The sequence below is a fragment of the Pecten maximus genome, chromosome 4, assembly GCF_902652985.1.
Source record: "Pecten maximus chromosome 4, xPecMax1.1, whole genome shotgun sequence".
Taxonomy (NCBI): Eukaryota; Metazoa; Mollusca; class Bivalvia; order Pectinida; family Pectinidae; genus Pecten; species Pecten maximus.
In genome coordinates, this window is record NC_047018.1 from 33,891,487 (window position 1) to 33,917,381 (window position 25,895).

The 25,895-nt window shown below is 34.3% G+C and overlaps 1 protein-coding gene across 1 annotated transcript in view; it reads right to left on the minus strand.

Annotated features, from left to right (window-relative positions):
- Nucleotides 1-8,145: 8,145 nt before the first annotated feature.
- The window catches only part of LOC117325901 (orexin receptor type 2-like), a 68,437-nt gene continuing 50,687 nt past the window's right edge, over nucleotides 8,146-25,895 (minus strand). The window contains exons 3-5 of the mRNA XM_033882405.1: nucleotides 17,859-18,000; nucleotides 13,039-13,157; nucleotides 8,146-11,863 (exon numbers count right to left, since the gene is read on the minus strand). Of these exons, the coding sequence (XP_033738296.1) occupies nucleotides 11,664-11,863; nucleotides 13,039-13,157; nucleotides 17,859-18,000 (461 nt within the window). The 3' untranslated portion in view covers nucleotides 8,146-11,663. The remainder of the gene's footprint in view (nucleotides 11,864-13,038; nucleotides 13,158-17,858; nucleotides 18,001-25,895) is intronic.

Genomic DNA, 25,895 nt, shown 5'->3' on the forward strand with positions numbered 1-25,895 from the left:
TGAACATTGTACTTATGATTACTTTCAGTTGAATCATTTAATTTCTTTACAGCTCACTTTGTAGAAAACAAAATTAGACAATATTAGTTATTTTTAAAACATTTGATGTTCATTTTCAAAATTTATCACCTGGAAACGATTTGTGTGAAATGTACGTCTATAAGAAACAAAAGTTTGCCCGTTATCGGAATAATGTGACCGGGCTGCGTACATATCATCGCGTCCATGTTTGCCATTTCAGTGTCATAACACTATAACAAGGATTGCCTGTAATCCTATCGTTCGTGGTCATCGTCATTAAGTACACTCTGTAAGACCCATTTGTGATCATGAAATATAAAACAGGAAACTGGATTGAAACTAGGTTTAAAGTATGCAATTTTCATAATATAAATATCGTAGTTTGCTGTTTTGTTGTTGTTTTGTTTTCAATTTTGAAACTTTTTGTTCTATTTATTTATCTATTTATTTATTGATCTTACTGTTTTTAACTATTGTTGTTGTCAATATGTTTACACCACGGTGGAATGTTGTTCTTCTGGTTACTCAACATTAGGTTAGTGAGACGCTTGACCACATGACTCTTGTTATCTAATAACGAAGTTCTGATAATTTTGTATGTATGATGTATAACCTAAGGTGACCAGCAATCGATTTTAGTACAAAAAACTGTAATCAGCCAACGGCATTTCGACTACAATAACTTTGGGAAACAGGAACCAAACTGGCTATAACCAGACTTCATTTGAAGGGAACTATCGCGGATCAGAATGTCTATGGCAAAAGCCATTGGTCCATTGTGTCTGTCTGTTATGTAATGGAATCAGAATGTCTTTACCGATGTTCTGTGTGTTATCAATTCAAGATAATGTTTTTTTTTCCAAAGAAACTAATCAAATATTGTGTTTCGTAATCCAAAGTACAATACAAAATGTTGTTTTCAGAAGATATCATTTTCCAATGCATTGTGTTAGTGGTAGTTTTAACCTCAGTGACACTATATACATGTATATATTTCGAAAACAGTATTTGTTGATATTTTGCTGTCTTTATAGCTTCTGTAAAACTTGTTACCTTTTAGAATACATATTTGTGACTTCTTTCAATGAAATAATATTTAAATAGTCACTTCAATCAGTACACAAAGAAACATCGAATATTAAATCAATATAAACTGTTCTATTCCGTTTGATAATTACCACGAAGAGTATTACCATTTTTCATCAAATTGAAGATGAAACCGTGAAAATATCTATCATAAAATAAGTCTTCACAGTATATTACAGTTGATTTGGTGTTGGGATTTCTTTATATCACAAAGGTCCTTGCTATGTTTCAACACATTGATACTAGTGACGCAGGATGATGGATACTAAAGACAGGACTTAGGCTTTGTTTACACATCCGTATGTTCTAGTTGCTTTACTACTCCACAGAGAGTAGATCGATCACCCTAAGGGACACTCTTTTACTTGAGGCTACTTCAGTAATGGGTCGATGTCTTCAATGAATCCACTTATATATACGGCATGTTTAATCAAGCGATTTTTTAAAAATATAATATCATTATTTTACTTTCTGTAAGATGTGTTACTATAGCAGTACAGTTCTCTTTCATACCCGAGTTTTCTTATGTTCTATAAGTGACGTCACATGGCCTTAAATCTAAATTCACGTTCTAAAACAACAAGTTATGCTCCCCCTCCTTTGTACATGTACCGACTGATTCGATTGTCTAGGACTATTTAAACACGTTAGGAATTCCGTGACAGATGTCAACTGCTGATAACAAATGACTAGACAGGGTTTCGAAGGATGTAGGTTGATGAAGACTGCGGTACCGATATCTGTCTTAACCTCAATTCACCTAAATTTACATGTTGAAGACACTTATCCTACGGACCAACTCTGCGTCTTATTCATGAAACCGTGTTCATGCTCAAATACAAATTGTTTACTCAGACTCAAATACTTTAAGTGATCAATTAGATATCTGTGTTTGGGGATGATTTGAAGGAATTTCGGGAATATATTATTGTCAACGTGTATTTATTTATTTATTTTTTCATTGTTATTTTATTTTTTTACTACTGCTGTTTCATGGTATTATCAACTTAAAAGAATTCTGTTTTTAGCAGATTTTAATTTTGGTCGTATTTTTACATATGTTTAGATAGAAAAACAATTTTTACTCACATAATCACCTTTCTGGATTTCCTTATTTCTACACTGTCAATTTCAAATGACAATTAGAAGAGATATAAGATATATTGTTAATTTTAATATAAATTGAGAGGTAGATACTTGTAGAGAAGAGCCAAAATGAATAAAGGCATCATACAAGGTTCAAAACAAAACAAAACAAAGGTATCATGCTGATGTTTCACCCTCTAATGACTTACTTGGTCATAAGATAGTATGTTGATACGAAGAGGTGACTCAAGAACTTAAAATAGGACGAATAAATGGCAACGTTATTAGATTATTATTTAATATATTTCAAATACATATTTGAAATTGATATTCATTTGTGTTTTATTCGCACACCCTAAAGACATTATTGCTGTGGATTTCCAGTCTTCTCAAAATCATCGAATAACTTATTCATTCAAACGCTATTTCGGTAAAGAGAATGCAATATACGATGAAATGAGCAGTATATGCATATGGGTCTTAATGGAATCGTTTGTAATTTGATGTGCTACCGTTAAAGTATTTCAGACATACATGCTCTCTACAAAGAATATGAGTAATTGATTCACAGGAAATCTTAACCATATATTTTTCCTTTTTATACTTTGATCAGAATTCATATAAAGAAATATAATGTTATTTTGTACCAATTCCGGTTGCTAGGCTTGCATTATTCAGATAGTGTCTGCTTCATAAAACCGTCGAATCAAATTGTTAAAAATAACTGTGTACAGTATATATCTTCATTCCTCTTTTATATTCCGTATGTGACAGGTTTAAGTACCAATTGCTGACTAACTCTGATTTATCTAACTATCCTGATATACGTATGAATTAACAGACTGACATGATGCAGTTTCGATGATGAATCATATTCAATTATCCAAACATATATTTTAAGGTATATCTGTTTGTTTTCTGATGATATAATATATTTCAATTTATTCCATAATTATATATATTTATGTTAGTATATACCTAATAAAACATAAATAAACACTTCATACTAAAGAATAGCTTTCAAGATAAAAAATGAAAACTGAGATTTTTAATCAACATAAAGCCCTTTGCGGTTGATGGGTGGTACATCATGGAAATTCTGCAGATGGAATGTAAGTCCCTAGGGTTTGCTTAAACCTGAATGCCACCTTGAAATTCTGATATTTAGAAATAGCGGCACAGGTTCGCCGTATACAGCGTATTTCATTATCTTTTAAATAAATTGATTTCAAAAAAGATATGAAGTTGGTTTATTAATGTTGTTTTTTTTGCACCTCCCATTAGATATGGTAACATGTATTGAAGCTCTTTGATTCTCCTGACTTCCTTTCTTGATCACTGACGAGAACCAGAAGGATAAAACAGGTGTACGGTTAAAGTTGTGTATTCATCTGTAGGTATACGCCGTATATATTCCTAAATTCTCTTTTTTATGTGAAGACCGTTGTCAGCCCTCAACCAAAGTTACCTCTAGTTAGAAATACAATCAAATATGTTTTTAAAACTTAATCGCATCAAATCGTCAAACAAAACAGGTATGTGTGATATGATGTTTGGTATGGCCATGGAGTATATTATAGTGATTAAAAACCCAGAACGTAGAACGTGTTCGTTATGAGATTACATTTAGGATCTTTTCTTTTCTGAATCCATAGACAAAGCCTTCCTTTCGACCCTTATTTGAGCGTTCGCTCCTGTGATGGATGCATTAGCGTTTGTTCCCTAGAGTTATTTCCTAGCTAGAGTCTATAAGATTGGTAGGTACTACGTCAGTTAAATGCTCAGTATTTTTTGGAGTGGGACAACTGGTTCGCTTTTGTCAGAATAATGTGATAGGATGTGGTGTTCGACCAGCAAATAAGAACATATCACAGTCTCAAACAATGCACACGCTTGCAGCCCATACACCTGAAATGAACATAGCTGTTGATACAAAACCTAACCAGACGATTTCCGGATAATTCCTGAATCTGTGTAGAGCTGGATTTGAGCCATGGTCTCCAGAAAATAACGCTGATTAGAACTGTATCAATTCTAATTGGAATCATTCCAATGTGACTCTTCCTGACATATTCGACTAGCGAAAGTTGTACCTCGTGACCTCTTATATAATGTTTCTCGAGATCGTATAGAATATGCAATTACGCAATGGCAAATGAATTGTAAGCGAGATGCGGTGGTGGGCAGCTCTGCATCTATTTACTCCTATATTGGAATACCAGACAGGATCATTACTCGTCTACTTCAGTATAAGTCGGAGTACAAGGAAATAACCTAAAACGGAAAAATATAGAAATGTCTGCTTCTCTGACCGCCAATATAATCCATCATTACCACGAGGGGATTACTTTAATTGGTGGTATTAGGTGGCAAAACCGACGATGTAGATTTTATTTTCGTAACGAAACTTAAAAACTCGTGCTTTCCAACACATTGGTAGGTTTTGGTTCCTAACATATCTAATGTTTAGAACGAAAACATATTAACGAACTTAGAATTTTCCGTTGCAATACAAGGAAGAACATTTCTAATAGTATGGTGTAGTTATACTATATATGGATTTTTCGATGGGGTTACTTAGATATATAACTATTTTATCTCCAAAACCTCTAACTCTGTGCTTGCTATTGAATATATTTACAGGCATATTTATTTATGTTTGTTTTAATTCCTGAAATCACTGTTTGTGGAAAGGTTGCCATGTAAGTAATATGGCATGTGAAATAAGACATCAGTTATACTTTCAGATGTTGTAGCTAATATCTTACACCACACGCATTATCAGCGAGATATACTTTGAATTCATTTTTTCTAGTTTGTTTTTGCCATGACTAGACTGTTCCGCTAATCTCATTACATGACTCGTAAGAGGCGAGTTCAATGCATACACTTGTACCCGCTGCTGTCATTACAGGATTCGTGAGAGGCGGGCTTAGAGCGTAAAATTGAAACCGCTGTCCTCATTTCATGATTCGTGATAATAGGTGAATTTATTTAGGATTTCAGTGTGGTATTCTGGTGAAGACATACCTGGGTCACTAAAATAATTCTGAGAGTGCATCAGTTACTTTACCATTTGTCAGTAGAATGTGAGTCTGGTGTTCTGTTGGTATATGCTGGCAGTATTCGGCAGTATACATAAACCACAGTTTCTGGGAAACTGCATTGAGAATAAGAAACACAAGTTTGCAAATTAAGTAGAAGGGGAAAGGTGAAATAGAAATTGCTTACGAAATATGTCAGTCTGTAATAGGGGAGAGTTCACCGACAAAATTGAGTTGATACTCAAGGCTTTCCCTATCTATTCAGCAGTTCAGATTCATCTTCACTGGACAATAATGTTGAATCTAAAAAACGACAAAAGTCCAAACTAGTCATGTAATATAGCCATGATACATCCAATTTATCAAGTTAATTCTGTGAAATTGCACCATTGTAGTGATTTATAGGCTTATAAATAATTTCTTGATTTGCTATTTATACTACCCTTAAAGGTAGAAAATAAAAATGCTGCCAGCATGAAATCAAAACTTATTTCAATTATGACTCGAAATTACCCGTACGAGCACAATATAACAGAAGTAAGATGTTCCTGTGCCTCAGAAATACAAATATATTAAAGGAGAAGGATTTACGGAGAAATGAGCTGCATAAACGATCTATCCTATGTCGGTTCCAGGTAATGTGACCATGAATACGATACAAGCCAAGGAAGTAGAAACGAGCAAGTAAATTAACGAGTATCGAACCCCCAAAAGACCACTATGTTGTTGTTTTTCAGTCAGCAGTCGATACCTATTAAGGAAATCGTAAATAAAAGAGCGAAGTGAGGTGATCGATGTGGCGTATTTGTGAGCAAACGGACGTAAAACAGATAATGGTTTCTACTTCAGAGACGTAAATGCTTTTTACACTTTACCTAGTTGTTAGACTTACCTCTGGGAGTCTAGGACCCATCCCGGATGAAATCCGTGTTTCAGGTATGAATTTCGAATCTACCAAAACTGAATATTGAGGTTTCATTTTCTGAATTGTGAATATGACTCTACCGAAACCTTATTACAGAAACTTACAGTAACCTGTTTGAATGCATTATATCTATAATCAATAAATCTAATAAAACTGAATATATCTCACTCCTAATAGCATTGATAGACGTTAAGTATACTTCTCTCGACAGTGTAGGTGTTGGAATTTATGACCTGTCTAGTTTTGGATTTTGATATCAGAACAAAATGTAAAGAGAAGACTAAAGGATCCAACCAATTAACAAATTAACAGGAATAAAACATATGAGATGTCCCTTGAACGTTAACAGTGTATATCTGTTTGATCCTCAAACATGATCTTGTTACAAAGTAGTTCAAACTTGTCTTTAGTAAAACATTATACATTGCGGCGAGACAAAATGCCATTGTATTTTATCAATTATTAAGAAGTGGGATATCATCTGCTCACATATTCTGTGATAGTGGCGAGGGGAAAGCCTATGTCTATTGTATGTCATTGCATATCGAATTGGCGCCTAATAATGGGACCTCTGCATGACCAGGAGAGGTTTCTCCAATGACTTCTGTAAAGTTGACATTGGGGAAATCCTAGAATACGGCTCGTATTATTCATTGCATATTGATAATAGAAAGCGACTAAAAGTGTTACCCTGCAAAATTGGAGATTTTTAAAAATTTATTTGTTTATTCATTGTGTGTGTGTTTGTGTTTTCAATTAATAGGACTCTCTCTCTCTCTCTCTCTCTCTCTCTCTCTCTCTCTCTCTCTCTCTCTCTCTCTCTCTCTCTCTCTCACTCTCTCTCTCTCTCTCTTGTTCATCTCAAGTCCCTATTAAAACCATTCTTCTTGTGTTTTCTTTCCTTTCCCAAATGTCCTTTGTTTTCGCTTGTTTGTGTCTTCAAATGGCCCTTCTTGTAGGCGTCTCCATCACAACCGTTCTCAATGACTTTGGTTGTTGGTATCTACCTGACACCCTTACTCATATAACCTGGACTGTTGGTGTCTACTTAACACCCTTTCTCATATGACCCTGGGCTGTTGGCGTCTCCGTAACAACCGTTCTCAATGACTTTGGTTTTTGTGTCTACCTTACACCTTTTCTCATGTGACACAGACTGTTGGTGTCTACTTAACACCCTTTCTCATATGATTCTGACTGTGTCTATTTGACACTCATCATAATCTTACTTTTACTATTCGTATCTCCTTGACAACCGTTCTCATACATGAATCTTAGTGTTGATGTCTCCTTGACACTCGTTATAATATGACCATTATTATTGCGAGTACATTAATCCACGTAACACAAATTAATTAGTGGGATATCTTTGTTTACTAAAGTCACAGAGTATTTATTGGATGTGTCTCAGACATTCTATATTTAGTATACTCCTACACCTGTTGTGTGATGCATTACTTATCTAAACTCTCCTTCATTCTTTTTTTTTCTTTATGTCTGAACACATGGAGAAAATCAAACTATGAACTAAACAATTATTTATTATTTCATTAACTTTATCACGAGCTCGCAATCAAGGATGTAAATCCTGTACATATTTTATGTATGCTGTCAGAATAAATCTATGTATCTATGTATGGGCTCGATACAAAAATACTTACCAGAACACAATGCTCAAAATTCAATTTTGTTTTTCAGACAATGAAATACTCTATTCTTAAAAACAGGGACGTGCTCTTGATATTTCAACTCTATTCTGGCACAGTGCTACAATTCTAAGATTTCTCATTCATTCCGGATTATTGAAACCGATAGCCGTTAGATCGTCATGTATGTATCATGTCTAGACTGGTTCTTTCTACGTACCGTCCAAAGGAAACAGAAATAGTTTTATCTGTTATTGCACGACATTTTATTGTTTTACTGTGGTTATATATAGCGGGAAATCCCTCTGTCTGGTAAACAAAAATATAAACACCATTATTCTTACCGTAAATAGTTTAATGGACTTCATATACGACATGTAAAATTAACACCATCCGACATTCTGTCAAATAACACAAAGAAAACACGAAAAGATATGCATGTTATATACACAATGTACGATTAACTATACTACAATACCAGTTTCCATAACATCCTTGTGTATAGGACAATACTAAAATACATGTATCAGTGTTGATGAAGCCCACTTTTACATATATTTCATGATACTAAACCATCGATTTTAAAAGTTCTTATCACAATATTTAAACAACAGCCTCAGTAAAACTCATTTACACGAACATTTCAGGATATTGAAATATCAACGTCAATAATACCTATTTACATTTCATGACACCAAGATATCATTTTTCCTAAAACCTATGTACATTAAATGGAATGATACTGTTACAAATATGGGAAAATCGAAATGAATTATGATTATTGACCTTTTCTCTCACTAACGTGGCTAAAATGATGTTAAAATAACTTATTGGTATACGTTCAGCATTAACACAAACAAATAAACTGACATTGTTATCTAATGGTATATTATCACATTTTGCTTTTTTAGAGGTCTGTACCGAAATGGGGAAAAATCTGTCTAATGACATGAATATTTAAGAAATATCTAAACTGTCTCAATGAATGATATCGGGATAATTCAACCATGCATAAAATAATGCAAACTTAAAATATTATAATATTATGACTATAACCTACTTCTGAAACATATTTGCAATCAATTTTAACAGATATTCAAAGCTACTCTATCTGTAGATTTTATTCACATTAAACAGGGATTTTTTATGAATAGTGGAAATTGTTTAATAAATAGCGAAACCTGAGCCTATACCGTAAACATGTTATATATATACAGTGTATATGTAATCACAACTGTTGAAACACTGTTCAATTTCCTTGATATGCGCAAAGGATGTTATACAGACAAAGCCAAATGGAGTCACGTGAGTCCGAGTGACGAGTCCGTGCAGCGTTCTGCTTACGAGCGGTTACATTTGCATTCTTGTAGGACCGACTAGCCGATTTCTAATGGCATTGTTTTAAACTGATTTAAGTATTTACAAAACACGGTTGTAAAAGTCTTATGTATATGAAATATCTTTAACGGATCACGCCTGATTATTTTCAAACAGTGATTTTTACAAATATAATCGCTTAAAGAATAAAACACGGGGTATATTGACATTATAAATGTCTTAACTTCATCAATATAAGACGTTTAACAAACCCAATACATACGATTGATTTCTGTCAGCCTTTAGATACCGATCTGTATTTAGAACTGCAGCAACCGCTATTTTCGCTTTCTCTATTTTTCGTCGGTAATAGAGTATGCCCGTTCCCACGTAAACTAATACAATGCACAATTCATCACCATTCGGATACATGTACTTGATGATTCCTGTCGACTTTTTATACATTTCTACAACTTAAAATTCCATTCATGTTTTAAAATGCCAACTAAAACCCTTGTTCAAACTTAAAATTTACAACGAAACAACTCAAAGTAAACAGAAAGTTACCATTTCAAAAACATTCTGTTAGTGTAACAGTTAAATGATTACACATGTAACTTGTTAAGCATTTCAAAATATTTACTTGTCAGAGCGCAAATAACTGTCGAAAACAGCTATCTGTCACTCATACCTTCATACTGGTAAAAAGTAATCAAGTGTTCAGTTACGTAACAAGACTGGCGAAAAGCCTCCAGTGTTTGTATGGAGTTGTAAATGCAGATTTTTCTATTGACGCTGTATGCTTCTTATACATATTTTATAGGAACCATCATAACAAGTCTTCATATCAGAATAATGAAATGCATGTGATATCTAAACAGATGAAATATACTATTCATTGAAAGATACAACTTTGAACTGTATCATGTACAATTCATCATGATTAATATATGATAATGATACCATGATGATAACTGGGATTTGATCTGGATTTGTATGTTTGCTGTCGCAGATCAATCAAAAGACGCTTACTCCTTTGGAGCACATGGACTTTTTCTCCTTGTACTTTTTCAAGGGTCTCCATGGATACCTAAATAGTTCTTCATATTTTGCCGACGTTATATCCAGTATTAGTGAGACTTACGATTTCATTATTATGTCGGTATTCCATGTTGCTGTTTTCCATAGACTACAAGCCGAAAATAGGCAAATATATTATTTTAACCAATTGTCTACAAATCAATGTAGAGCCACAAACTCTAGTCATATAAGCGCGCTATTTTGCTTACAGAGAACCTTGGGTGTGACCATGACTCTGTTTATGTGACCATACTAGTCTAGACATTCATTTTAGCGACAGAAGCGTATGCAAAATCTGCAAATGCATCCAGAACATTTCATATTTATAGGTAAATGATGACACTAGAACATTATACATGTATTCATATGTTATTGATATCACAACCAGGATCGACTACGTACATATAAATGTCCCATTGTGATTTTCGTGTCAAATCGATATTACTTGCCATAGTGCACAGTCATGAATGAAACTAAAAGCAAACTCGTCCTTAAATTGAAGATGATTGTACAATAACATAAAACAGAATGTTAAACGTAATCTGAACAGTTTATATACACATGATATTCATTTATGACGTTAGATAGAGATATGTCCTGAATATTATAACAAAGGATAAATACAATCACAAAAACGTATATTTAAGACTATCTTTGCAAAATATCTAACATAGTCTTACGTTGGTATCTGAGATTATGAAAATTGCGATGAAAACAAATTCTCGTCACTTATCTGAACAGATACATATCGGACACAATGCACGTTTTATCTGAAGAAAATACCATCCTTTTCATGATCACTTGATTTCTGTTAAAATTTACAGACAAAATATTAATTTTATCAATATCTTAGAAGTGAAAACGTTTAATTTTAGAAGCAAAAACATTGCATGTCTTTTCCCATCTTTGGCCATGGCTTAATAAAAAGTCTTCCGAGAAGGTTGACTTGATAATACTAAGCAAACTCACGAGACTGCCAAGAAGGGCCTATACACAACACTAAGTAGCACCGATACTTTGTCCTTCACAAATATGATATTGACACTTCACATATTCTTTTCATATTTCTTCTCACATGTTATGTTTATTCAAGCTTTTTTGTTCTATTCACATTTTGTAATTATCAAGACACAGAATATAATTCAATACTTATTCAAAATGTCAGCCAAGCATATCACAAATACACTCATAAAATTTTAATCGTCATTCACCAACGTATGGTTTCAGTTCAATATTCAATTCTTAACATATGACGTCATATTTGACTTTCTTAAATGATGACGATATAACTCTTTTAGAATTAACATATAACCCTTTGATGAGGTCAGATCATAAATACATCTAGTTCTTTATATGACGTCAAATAAAATATATATTAATATGTACATATATCTAGCATTGCTCATTGCTTAAATTAAACATATATTACTACAGTAAACAGCAGCATGCGGTTACATTTTACCACGCATCAGTTTCACTTTTATCATGAAAGTTCGACAAAGTAATCTGCTCTGTTTGGCTGTAGTTGCGACCCACGTAATGTTGAGTTGTAGAATTAGAATAGATTGACATTGTTGGCTGGCCACGCCCCCGGATACGTCTCTTTTGCTGTAGGATTCCACAACTTATAGCCATACGGAATTCTTTTCTAAATTTTGCTGCAAAGATAAGAAAAACAACCAAACCGAATTGTGTATTTATTCTTCTTAAAAGTAATTTTCTCTTTTCATTCCTTCTAAACTTTCTAAAAAGATAGAAAAAACAATTAAACTTTAGATGTATATTTATGTTCCTGACAGGTTCTCCTTACTTTAGAAGAACACATGCTGAGGTAAAAGTAACTTTGATCTATTGATGGAATGCTGTTACAGATATTGCCTACAAATGCACTGATCTATAAGTGGTAACACTAAAATGGCGTTTTACGTCTGGCGATTGTATAATTGGAAAGTAAAGCTTTGTAAACAGATAACGTAGTATGGCTTTCTAGTAACAATAAGTGAAGTTAACTGCTAATCTTAGGAATCGGAATGCAACTTGTATTGGTGCACTGTCTTCTTCCCTGTTTCAAATGGTACTTTTTTCGACAGTCATTAAATTCAAGACGAGGGAACTCAGTATAACATATAGTATCTTTGATTCCTGTTTCATTGAAATGTCAAAGAGGATCTTGAGGATGAATACTTGAATAACTACGACAGCAAGTTGCTCTTTTAATGAAATTTTAAAGCTTAACAGATAAGATACTTGGCACCGTTGGTGGCATTGCCATCTTATTTAAAGCATATTGAGATAACGCCATCAATTCTTTCTGTGGATATACTACAAACAAAAACAACGACCCGTCACACTGATAAAGTTATATATTCGTCGAGCGATAACAAATATCTCTGTAACAGCATTATATACAATTGTTTTCTCATATCTTATGAGTTTAGAATAAATGAATGAAACCAACTACTGCCGCTTAGTTGTAAATGCGTTACAATATCCTGTATACAATTTTGTACCTCTCGTTATCGTCTTTGTATACTGTAACGGTTGTCATTTTCGAGGGATCTATACATTCAGGTTTTACTGGAAAGGCAAAACCGCGAAAAAATTACACCATGTGGAATGTACATTGATTGATAATGATTAGCTGTCTTACAACTGCACGTGAAAACTGTATTGTGAAATCGCGGAAACTACTAACTGTCGAAACAACAACCTTTACGGAATACAGTATAGCCTGATTTATGTAGTTGCTGAAGTATATCCAGGCGCTAATACAGTAAAACCATATCTTTAATTAAATTAAGTAGTTGAATATTGTGTCATTGAGAATACTCACCACTCATGAAGTTATATATAACAGGGTTGATAGAGCTGTTGAAGTACGGTAGCCAGTGCGATATAAGTGCCATCACTTGCACAAACTTAGTCGGCATTTGGAGAAGTACACCCCTATACCTGCAAAATTGATTATACTGTTTTATGTTGACATATATGCATTAAAGATACATATGTGGAATCTATTTAGAACAATCCACAGATGTGAGATTATATCTATTTCATAAATCAGATCTATGCGAATACAAAAAGAGTCAATCATGCTATGTTATATATTCACTGCAACGCCATACATTATTTACGACGTCACAAAAAGTACTATTCTACAAATGTCTTTTGTTATTTATTGATGACAAAGTCATACTTTGATTTTATGTCATCTTTTGGGTGTTTAGTACAGATTGGCAACGCTTTGGTATTTCCTATCATTTAACAAATACACAACACGTCCGTTAATGTTAAATAAAACAGAAATCTGCAGATACCAGGGTCGTCCTGGACGTGGCCGTTGTGAAATAAAGATATGTTGATACGGAGAATATCTCAATTGCATATATCATTGTCTATGGAGATGCCTGTTATTTCCAAAAGGAAGTATATTCTTCTCTTTACAATAAGATGACGGAAATTTACCGGACAGACAGTTGTCATAAACGGTCAATACTTTCGTATGAGAGACATTTTATTAAAGAAATACAGAGTGTGTGTGATTTGATAGACAGAGATATCGCGCCATATGACAATGATGATCGTGTCATTTCCGTTTGGTTTCAAGCTGGTTTCAAAACAAATCTCGTTAAGATGAATATATGAATATATATATATAAGTTTATGCGGAAAAATAAATGACGTTATGTGGTTTTAAACCATGGAATCCCAAAAGCGATGTTGAGTTTGTATACGTTGGTATGTAGTAAGTAACATTCGGAAGTAACATGATGCATGTCTCAAAATTGTAACATATGTCCATAATATCAGCTAGTTCATAATTAATCGTATAAGAGGGATGACGGAAGGATACAACGCAACTCCATAGACATTTCCTCCCCATCTCCCTCACTGCCAAACTTCCGTTTCCGATGCAAGGCCTACTTTCGTACTAGAAGCGAACAGTTTCATATGTAGAAAGTACGAAACTAAGAACTGAATAAAGCGTTGGTTGATGATAAAAACTGCCATGCACAAATTCCTAAGGAAGGGAAATCTTGCATCTAATAACTAAGATTTATCAACTTGTATGCATCTAATAACTTCTGTTTATAAACGCACCGCTCTCATGTTTTAGCAAGGATAGTTAAATTGACAGTTTAGCTGAGTCGACATGTAAAGTTAATCATGTTGACGTCCGTTTACAGCATGTAATGGACCGGAAACATAGACGACAAAGACCATCGGTTAAGCATTGGCAAGGAGCGGCGCATTGCTCATATTTATTGGGTAAACATGTTTGTGTATGTTCTATTTAGTTTAAATGGAAGAAGTATCAAATTGTCTATTACAACAAACAACGAAACTTATATTTTCTGAATCAAACAAACATTTGAGTTTGGTTTGTTTTTGTTTAACGTCCTATACACAGCCAGGGTTATTTAAGGACGTGCCAGGTTTGGAGGTGGAGGAAAGCCGGAGTACCCGGAGAAAAACCACCGGCCTACAGTCAGTACCTGGCAACTGCCCCACGTAGGTTTCGAACTCGCAACCCAGAGGTGGAGGACTAGTGATAAAGTGTCGGGACACCTTAACCACTCGGCCACCGCGGCCCCTTTCCACATTTGAGTCAGTCCAAGGTCATCTGCTAGACGAGACGTTTTTACCATATTGTTTCATTATTTACTTTAACTTGTTCACGTTGACATGTTGGTAGGTACATTCCTACATGTATTTGAAGTAGGCCATTATGATGGGTGCCATACGGGTTACCGTTGTACCGAAATGAAGTGTAAATATTTCTTTTGTTTACCGCGCTAAGGTATACAATTACAGAAACGGAGAGTAAATGTTTCGAATGTACCTTGACGTTTCTGTCATGCAGAACAAATTGTATTTACAACTAAAGAATATGCCATCAATAAAACAGACTATACGTTATATGTTGAAAAGAATGTGCATGATGGGTTGACTAAACGATACCTAGGTTGAATTGAATGTTCTCTAATCGTAGCAGCTCTATGCACGTTCTCAAGAATTGCATTTCGTCACGTCAACAATGCATTGATGTCACGATGACAAAACAATGACGTCACGTCAAAAGTTCAATCACTTCACGTCAACATTTCCTTGTATTGAGGGTAAAAAGGGTAGGAGAAAAATAATCATTCATCCCAATGGAAGCAAACGGGAATCTCAACCCTCGAGGAAAGATACTTAAGATGCAACTCACCCAACGGCGTGAAATAATCCATTCATCAATATGCATCTGAGCTTGAATCGGTGAATTTTAGGTTGAATGGACTACATTTCAGTTCAATAGAATAAGTTTTTGTTCAATAGACTATGCATTTTAGGTTAAATGAACTGTACAGTATAGATTGAATAAATTGTTGATTTTATGTTGAATAGGCACATTTTGGCATATTTGAATTAGCAAAATGAATTTTAGGTTCAATAGGCTATACATTTTTGTTGAATAGAATATACATGTTAGGCTAAAAATACTGTACCATTTAGGTTGAATTAATGCTATGCATCGCTTTCAATAACATACCGTATCATCATTTAGCCTATATACAATTAAATTACAAACGTTGCTATGGACTATGACTAATACTTTTCTGAAGATAAGGTCTTAGCAGACAGCGTACGTGTTATCAAATGCGACAGTTAATTACACTAGAAAATGTGTTACACACTTCAGATTGTATCACGGCTTCAGTATGGCATATTTATTGTTTAAAACGTGTTTTGTTAATAAGTTACGAATTGACCTCACCCAGCGCTAATCGATATTACAGGGACATTGGCTATTCAGTGTAAATCGTTCGCAGCTGCTGCATCCAGACGAGGGTTAAGGTATGAAAACCTGTTTGTTTCATCCACTTAAACGTTTTAGAGATGTGTTATCACCAGCTGCGAGATAGACTTAACATTATAAATCATCATAATGTCTAAAATTCTTCCCAGTTTAGCGTTAAGGTATTTTATTAGTCTTTGTTGTGAATGCGTATGTTAAATTAAATCGTTGCAAATAACATACTGACTTAAAACTTCAATATGTTAACACATTCCAATACAGATATATTCAAGAAAAGCATAATACAACATAAGAAATCTGCATTACAGATAGCACACGAGTTCCAAACAAACTGTATAATGCTTTTAAATCAGCATTAAGCAGCGTTCTTTATACGACACAAGTTAAACTATTGTTTTCAAACGGTTCATTTATGAAGTACACAGATGATCTCTATATGGTAAAACATTTTGAACTTTCAAACCAATCAAATCAAATATGAATGAGAACCAAGAGAAAACCAACCAACGTGACGGGAAAGTGATCCCCCCCCCCCCCCCCCCCCCCAAAAAAAAATACAAAAAAAATACAAAAAAAAAAAAACAAAAAAAAACATCCCCTCTCTGGCCTCTGGACAATATAGGTAAATACTTTTAATTTTAAACAGCATAACGGATTTAATAAGTGTCTACATATGTTGGTGCCGTTCAAGAGTCATACCACAGAACTATTTAAGGAGCTTGGAATTTTTACAACAAATTGTTTCCAAGTCAAAATGCTCCAAGCTGTTCACGAACAATTGATGTTACGAAGGTCCTCAAAGCAATCAAATATTTAATCTTATTTGGACGCTTAGGTACTCATTTCCACCGATATTTAAACATTTTCCTGGGCAGAATTGTGTTTTCTGATTAATCCTGAATGTTATCTAAAACAGAGCTTCCCTAGATTGTTCTATGAAGGTAGCCGTAGAACATTTTCCCTCTATATTATCTAGAACACAGTTGTAAAGCAGTCAAACTTTCATTGTTTCGCATTGCGTATATATAATATATCAAGAAGTAAGCATTTTTATTTTCTAATTTTAGCGTTAAGTAAATTCAATACTAAACTCCTTATGAGATCAAGCTAGTTGTACAAAACTACAAGTGACATCGTTTACGCCTACCTTAACTTTCGTCAGAAGATATGTATCTTTATACCTGACTGATTATATGGGCATTGGATACTAATCAACCCCTATGATATTGAACCCTTTATTTTGTTTGGCAGCCCAATGGTACAGACATTTTCTTTTTTCTTTTGTTGTCCCACGACACAATCCAATATTGTTTTCTTTGGTAGCCCCATGGCACAGACAAGTTTTGTTTTCCTTGGTTGCTCCAATTAGAGAAATAACGGAATCCAATGTTAGCATCAACTTCAAATAATGTTTTATAATCTCAACGTACGTTTATGCAGTCTCCTGGATATACTATTGTTTGGATGCAGATAAATAAATAATTTTCAAATAGAAATATGCATAGAAATAGTGTTAGTGTTAGTGGTAGAAAAATGTTTACAGTATATTTGTTTTACTTGGATTGTAATAAATAATGGATATATGTGAGAGAATATATAACTAACAACATGGAACTCCCTCATTTGAATCGCATTGGTCGTACCAATCAGTGTTCATTTATTATAGTCTTACGCAGTTTATATCGCCTTGAAATAATATCTCTTTCTACTTAAGAAATAGGAATCCTTCCCAATATACATTTGATCATATATCTGCTGGCATATGAGAGACGCCAGACAACGCATTATCAAAATGTCTTTCTGACTAAGTGACTGCATACCTATCAAACACGGATACATAAGTTGTTTACCTGAAAATATTTAGAAGATGAACTGGGAAATATGAGACGGCAAAGATGACGACAATGGTGATGAGCATCTTGGCAGCCTTCTTCCTGGACTCAAGTTGTTCGTCTGCTTTATTCATTTTGCTGTTCATCATTGGTTTTCGAGCTATAACGACAAGAGAGCATAACTATTTTAGATGAAAAAGACAAGAAAAAAAAACGAAGAAAATAAATTACTGACTCCAAGAGTTGTCTGCTTGCTTCAGTCTGAATGAGTGGTAGCAATGCAGCAGTTACGATGTTCCTAATGATCGAATGGTAAGTACATAAAAAGACGAAGCCATTTAGTTCATTTACTTGCGGTCATTTATTTTTATGGTTGGAAACGAGAAGAAAAAAGTGTATAGGGAGATAAATATCTGTTCTATCAATCAGTAATGACAGAAAAGAATTCATAGAACTCCTGTTATACACGTTTTAAATGAAATATGACCGACACCAGATTACTAAATGAACAAAACGTAATGGCAACAGTTTGTTGCTGCCCATCTGACAAGAGAACTTGCTAAACCACGCCTAAATTAATGTAAATAGTGGTGCATTTTAGAATATAAACATATGCTTTACGTTCGATTGATTTGTGAAATCATTGAATAACATGGCTTATTGGCCTTTAGCGTAGCTAATGTGTCATAAATGGACAAAAGAACTGAAAATTTGTGTTGAAATGGTATAATATGAATAAATTTTTTTTTTTTTTTTTTTTTTTTACAATCTGTTGAAAAGTGCTTATATCTTGTGATTTTATGAAATAAATGTATTTTTTAAGGAAAAGTGCTTTTATCTTCTTTGTATTTTGAACTGACCTAGAATTTAAAATGCAAAAAAAAATAACAGTATGTATCTACTATCTACATCCACATTATATGTTACACATTTGGAAACAAAAGTGCATTTTCAGTCTAGAATGACAGCATGGTTTATATGAATGAAGTTGTCCAACAGACATCATTAGCAGACGGAAACATATTCTAATCATCAGTTTAGGTTGCCATGGCGATGAAGGACAATCGAACATACTGTTCAGCCCACTCTTCTCGTGGACATTCGTTGGGGGTGATTACACAAAGGACATAAAACGGAAACATCATGTTATCTCGTACCGAGCGTCCTCCTAGTACCTACATCATTTACAACTGCTAAATATATCCAAACGTCATTCTATCCGTATCTTATCCACGCGTGCGCTTGTTGTGTATTCCAACTACTCGTAGATAGATAATCGTGTCAATACAATTCCATTGTGATTTATTTGTTCTTCCTTGGTTCAATACATCCAAAGCAGTAGAGTGTATGATCATTTGTGATAACAGGTTGTTGAAAACTGACTATACGATAACCAAATGTTCAGTGTATGGTAAAAGAGGAATATATACACTTATCTAATGATATACATTAATTTGTTAACACACTTGTTTTGTCTCGGATAGTTTTCAAATAACCATGAACAATATCTCTTCCGAAATGTAGGCAACCACCACGAACCGAAATATTGCCTTGCGTTACAATTCGAACCATACAGAATATATATTCATATGGATATGGAAAATCTATGGAAATTAACCTATCAAATGTATATCCACTTAAAGGTTTTTCTGATATCCAAGTTTTAAAGAAAGAATTATTTCACATCTATATCGTTGGTTCGATGATAATATCCCTGGTCAATTTATCGAATCTTTAAATGTTTTGTATTCGATTAGCTTTGTCAAACTAACAAGGCATTACGTATCAACATCACGTGGGAGCAAGTTGTTACATGTCTGATACTAATTCATGCCTTATAAGGAGAAGCATCAATAATTCTATACGCCGAAACACCTACACGAGTGTTGTTGACGACAAGTTGAGTCAGATCTGTAGGCATAGTTTACCAACGTACAATAGCTATTAAGCTTTGGCTTTTTAATCTACTCATAGTTCCTGATTATTTTCATTTAGAATATTCGTTTTCAAGGTCTTTGTGTGAATTCCTGCAGCATCACTGTTAACAGATGCTGAAAACATATCGACACGATACATACGTTTCGTGTATCGTCGACTTTGCTACATGGAAGATGGCGTCACAGACATACAATTGTCAAGAACAGCATAAATCACTTCGATATCCTTCAATAAAACATAACAAATAGTCCCTTGTCGCATTATTGTCAAGTTCTAGCATTAGTGAAATGTACTTCGACCTTGTTTTTAAACCATTGAAGAAAATACACATACAGGGGTATATCAACTTTGAATATGCATTAATTAATAGTAACATCATATCATAACTTTTATTCTTCCATCAGTCTGGCGTATTGGTAAGAACGAAATGTAGGGACACATCGGCAGAGGAAGGGGAGCGGAGAGAGAATGGGTCCGTTCGATGAAGTCCAATTGGACCGAACAAAACTATATATGCAATGCCAACATGCCAAAATCATCATTAAATACATGCAATAGGATTACTCATCTTCAGAAGTTTTATAGTTTTATATTTAGTTTTATATATCGGGGCGAATACCACAAATTCGGATATAGCCTTGCTAAGCATACTCCCAATGCTTTAAACAAGGGTAGGCAAGCTCGCCAATTATGTTACAGGAGAAGGAGAAAATGTAGCAGCCAGAACGGGGTTCGAACCAGGGACCCTCCGAACTCTAGACGGACACACTACCACTGAGCTACCTGGTCGCCGATGATCGGCCTAGTCCAGTTCCGCTACAAATAATGCTATATAGCATACGTAGATATGATTACCATGAAAGCAGATATTGGGTTTTATATTTCACGGTTATACTACGATTTAACAGGTTCAAATTAGCCCTAACAATGTTTAAATACTACAAGGTTCATACGTACTTGGTATGTTTATTGCAATCGTACATTTTGCATAATTTGTGTTTACTTAATGAATATGTAACATGTAATTAAAAGCATTTGGACCGACACCGATGTATTATATTCTGTCTACAGAACTCATTCAATTATTTTGAGCTTTTGGGTTATTCCCGAATATAATGCTGAGTTTGTTTTTTGGATAATGCATATGGGTTCTAAGGTATTACTAACTACGAGTAGTTAGAGTCAGGGAGACATGCTTACATCAACAAAGCAGACATGTCTATATAGACATCTCACTCGGTAATTCCCTGAGCTTGACAGATGCATCAACACGTGCTTCAACGCGTCCATTATTCATTGCCATTACGTAACACCCCAGGGGAGCTAATTAGTGAAAAAGCTTCCACGATCAAAACCACGAGAACATGTGGGTTCGTGTAATTGATGAGCGGTTAACTTTGTAGTAAATGTGTTGAGAGGTATTTTTGTTTTTTGAACTTCATATGTGCATTCCTGTATATACATTCCTGGATGTGAATTGTTTTGAAATTATAAAGCTTCTTTATATAACAGCAATTAATGTATTACTTGCACACAACATTTGGATTCAATAGCTACGTCTTGATTACTATAAATTTTAGAATAAGTTCTAACAATTTACAAAAAGATAAGAAATTATATAATCCTTTGAAATATATAGATATTTCATAAAATGCACAATACTTTCGCTAAAAAATCAATAAGTTTTAAACAAAGAGATTAAACTTGACAATGTAGTCATATTTTGTAAAGCTTACAAGACCAAAATGATAATTGAATATATTACTTTTTTAAACTAAAGCTTGAATTACTTTCACAATTGAAAAGTTTTTTTTTAAATCTTGGTCATATGCCAACAAAATCATATAAGATTTATCTTATATGCTTATCTACTCGAAAAGCATTCCAAACTCAAACTCATCCGCATGCTAAATGCATATCTATAAGATATCTGAGTCTGCAATTTCGTTACGTCAATAAAAATGGCTCCAAGTACGTTTGTCGTGCGAAGAGCGAATGAACTTATAACTCGTAAACAACCTAAATCAACATAGCTTCAATAGAAGACCACGACTCAGCATGTACACAATAAGTTGTTCTCGCTTCTTAAGTAGTAAAATGATTTCACGTACGGTTGTTATAATGGAATTGACACGAAACAGCATATGGGATAAACTGTAAAGGAAGCATGTATATCTGCCATCAATACCTATTTGCATAACATTATATTGATATGACGAAATCAGTATAATAAATACCCCAAAAATACAATGCTAATTTGAGTTTGAAAAGTAAAACACATTATTCTTCTTTAAAGTATATTGAGCAAAACTCTTATGTCAGTTAATGTATGTTATGTGTAAAAAAAAAAACAGTTCAGTCATAATCGTAGAGCTTTCAGATGGCACCCAAAATAAATAGTCATTCGAGTTTTAAAAAAAGAATATGACCTTATGCCATGATAAAAAGTAATAAAAATTGAAATCATACCACGTGGCTTTCTTGGTGATCAAATTTGCGGAACGAAAGAAAACTGAAACTCCATGAAATAGTGGTATTTTAGACATAAACACGTCGTGTATGATGTTTCTTCAATCACATCACAGACAAAAGACAATAACCGTAAAATTGAATAGAAATGAGATCGAAGCAATAAAGAGGATAATGCACATACAATATTATATTATATCTAGCTGTAATAGGAATCAAACTACGGCAGAATCAAGCTGCTGGCGCCGTCCACAATGTGAATATGCGGTTGACATGAAGATATGTTTGACCTAGATGCATTCTAAAGGAAAATGCGGATAGGGATTTCGATGGTCAATACGTGCTTGCGTGCTACTGTGTTAATCTCAAAACTAGCCAAATGTAAAGAACTGCAAATTACAGACCAAAAAATATCAATGAATCTATATACCATGTGGAAAGCAACAAAAGTGTTTATGGTTAGTTTTAAACTGTACACATCTGATGCTTAACAGATGTATCAAAGGACTATTAGGTTCAAATTGATAATGTCGTTCATATTAAGCCTACATTAGGTTTCTACGATTGCACATTTTAAAGAGAGTATTGTTAATAACAAATGCATATACATGTATCACATAACATATATCATTACGCAGCTAATATCTCGAAAATGCAGTAAAACAAGCAGAGTTAATTCCAGAAAATGGTCGTAGTTTCCTATGACGCCACCTACGTAGTGAAATTTAATTTCAAGATATAATACTCGACTTTTTGATGTTATCTCGTTAACATTTGAATCAATATAGAAAATGATTACAATGTCTTAACGGCATGCCTTTCAATTCATCAAAGAGCTTATTTTGCTGGATGAATATGATATTTATCTAGTCAATACACACAAATAGCTCTGTACTTACATACATTGTATTTTGGATACTTTACAAGCACAACGCCTGTTCGACAACTGCATTGCGAATTCGTAACTAACAATATATATGTAAACTTGTTTTCAAAGGTTCAACCAGTTGTTGTTTGTTTTTTTTGGGGGGGGGGGGGGGGGGGGGGGGTTGTTTTGTTTTCTTAACCTGACAGATTGATGGCAAAAGCACTTAAGTTCATTAAATGCAACAGCTTTCATCATAATTGGTTTTGGACCGCGAAATTGAAGTTGATGTCTCATAGTCAGCTGTCTAAAATGCTTTCGTTCCTGGGACAAATGTAACAACGGCCCACTAGGACACTATAAATGCAAATGGTAGTACATATGATGATTTTATGAATGCATACGTCCCCCAGATCTGCCGGAAATAACAATGTTAGCTTAATCGATTCAATTGCTGTTTTTAATTTATTATATCTTTCTGGAAGAGTTTTCTTTTTATATGATAACAATGTTCTGTACATTTATGTTTTTACGCAAACCCTATTTGTTATATAATCAATGAATAACCATATTGAGACAACTGTTTGTGTAGATGTCCGATAGAAAATATGGTTTTCTATTGCTGTATTCCTATCAACAGCTATTGTGATATAAGGAAGACCTTTCCTGTGTGTGAGATGCATGTGTGTGTTGAGTATGTGCGGTTTGAGAGGCTGCTGTATGTTCATGTTTGTCTCCGTGTGGTTGCCCAGAACAGATGGCGCCTGATACTGCTATCTCACTGCAGCAAACTGGCGATGACACCACACCCGGTCACATTTTTGCTGACAACAGATGAACCATCCGTCCCATCCCAAAAAAGCTGAACGCTAAGCATGACTAGAAACAAATATTATGTTTAATATAGCTCGCACCTTTATAGAGCACCTGTAATACCGGCATACAGTATAATGTGACCGGTTGGGGTGTCCTGATGGGTGTCTTCGGCAGTATGCTTCAGTGAGGTAGCACTATAAATCGGCAAAAGTCCCGGCCTATCACAAGGAGACTTAACACGAACATGCCGCAGCCTCCCAAAACACACATACGCACTCACCACACGCATGCATGTCGCACGCACGGGAGGCCGTCCTTAAATGACCTTAGCTGTTAATGGGACGTTATACAAATAATAACCCAAACCAAACCAAACCGGTATACAATGCGTATCAAATGGTAATCTCAAATCCTCCCCTCTATTCCTATTCAATAGTTACCATAGCCTTATCCAACTCCAAGCTTATTCCAGGCCAACAGCATTACTTACATGTATTGTATTGTAGAAAATATGTTGGGACATACGTTGTATTTGAAAGCGGCATATTTTATTATTTTGTTGTCTTATGGAGATCTGTTCATAAAAGAAGTTTATTAGAACGACAACAAAAACCGTTAGAAAATGTGAACTTGAAACCAAGGACTTCAGAATATGCATTAGCAACATAATCTGACCTCGGTCATAACGTTGTTACAATATCAACAGAGAAAATTATCACTGAGGTGTGTAATTAGCATGAAACCTTCATCTTCGCTTTTGTGAATTTTCCATTTCTCAATAGTAGCATAACTATTTACAGTTCACGGTCTAACTTTTCGAAGTTAAATCGATATTTTACTACTTTGACGACAGACAAACTATACACAGTGTTTCAAACGATGTAGGTTGGATATGTTAATGAGAAAGGATTATGGCCGATATCGTCATTTCATCATTGTGAGATATAATTTGGCACGTCATTAATGATGGTTTCCCACACCGGTATTTTTATTGTCCCAACTCAGATTAGCACTTTACAAAATGTTCATACCAATTTGTCCTGAACATACTTTGCAGATGGTAAAGCAAACGAAGCGTCAATCGCCGAACACATATTTTTCTCCCTTTACTTTTTGCACTATTATCATAGTTTTTAAGCTCAAAGTACAGTGTCGCTAACACTTCGTAATTCTCACGTCCTGTTTTCAATTAGTCAAGCGAATGCCATAGAATTATGTAAATTTTACTTACTTTGTAATTATATAACGTGTCCTTTTCACAACAATGAATGGGTATGTGTAATAATTAGCAGAAAGCAAATTGTCATACGTACATAATTGCATTAGTAAAACGTCAATTTCTTTTCATAATACATCGTACGTAATGCAAGCAGTTAAGACTTAAACGTCGTAGATAACCTCGGTAATGTGGCCTTTAGTATGGCTCTTATTCAAGATGTGCATAATTAGACTCTTTACCGTTATCAACCAAAGCCATTCCTCTGATATGTGTCTGACGATTTATCATTCCGTTGAATACCCTAAGGTGCTTTGAAACAAATTATATCTATCCTTTTCCTCTAGGATAATTTCCTATATCCATTAAAAGTAACAATCATATCGGAATGCTAAATTGCTCCGAGTCTTATCAATTAAGAATAAAGCGATGTAGCTAATTGATTTTAGTTTTAAATGTCTATAAAGGTTTTTACGAAATAAGTAACATTGCTGTGAGCTTTATGCATCTTTAACCGAAACAGATAAATGCCATTGTAATTTCCACACACACTTTACACTTTAAAAGTAAAACAATATATACAATTATCGGCACCGATAACGCCTATATCGTGTCTTGACTTCGGTGTTTCTTTCACCGGTAGAGAATCCTTCTGATTGTCAGATATGTCTTAACAACAGAGAAATCCATTCCCAGCGACATGTAGGGGGCATTATTGGTTGCAAATGTAGATTTATCAAACAAATAATTC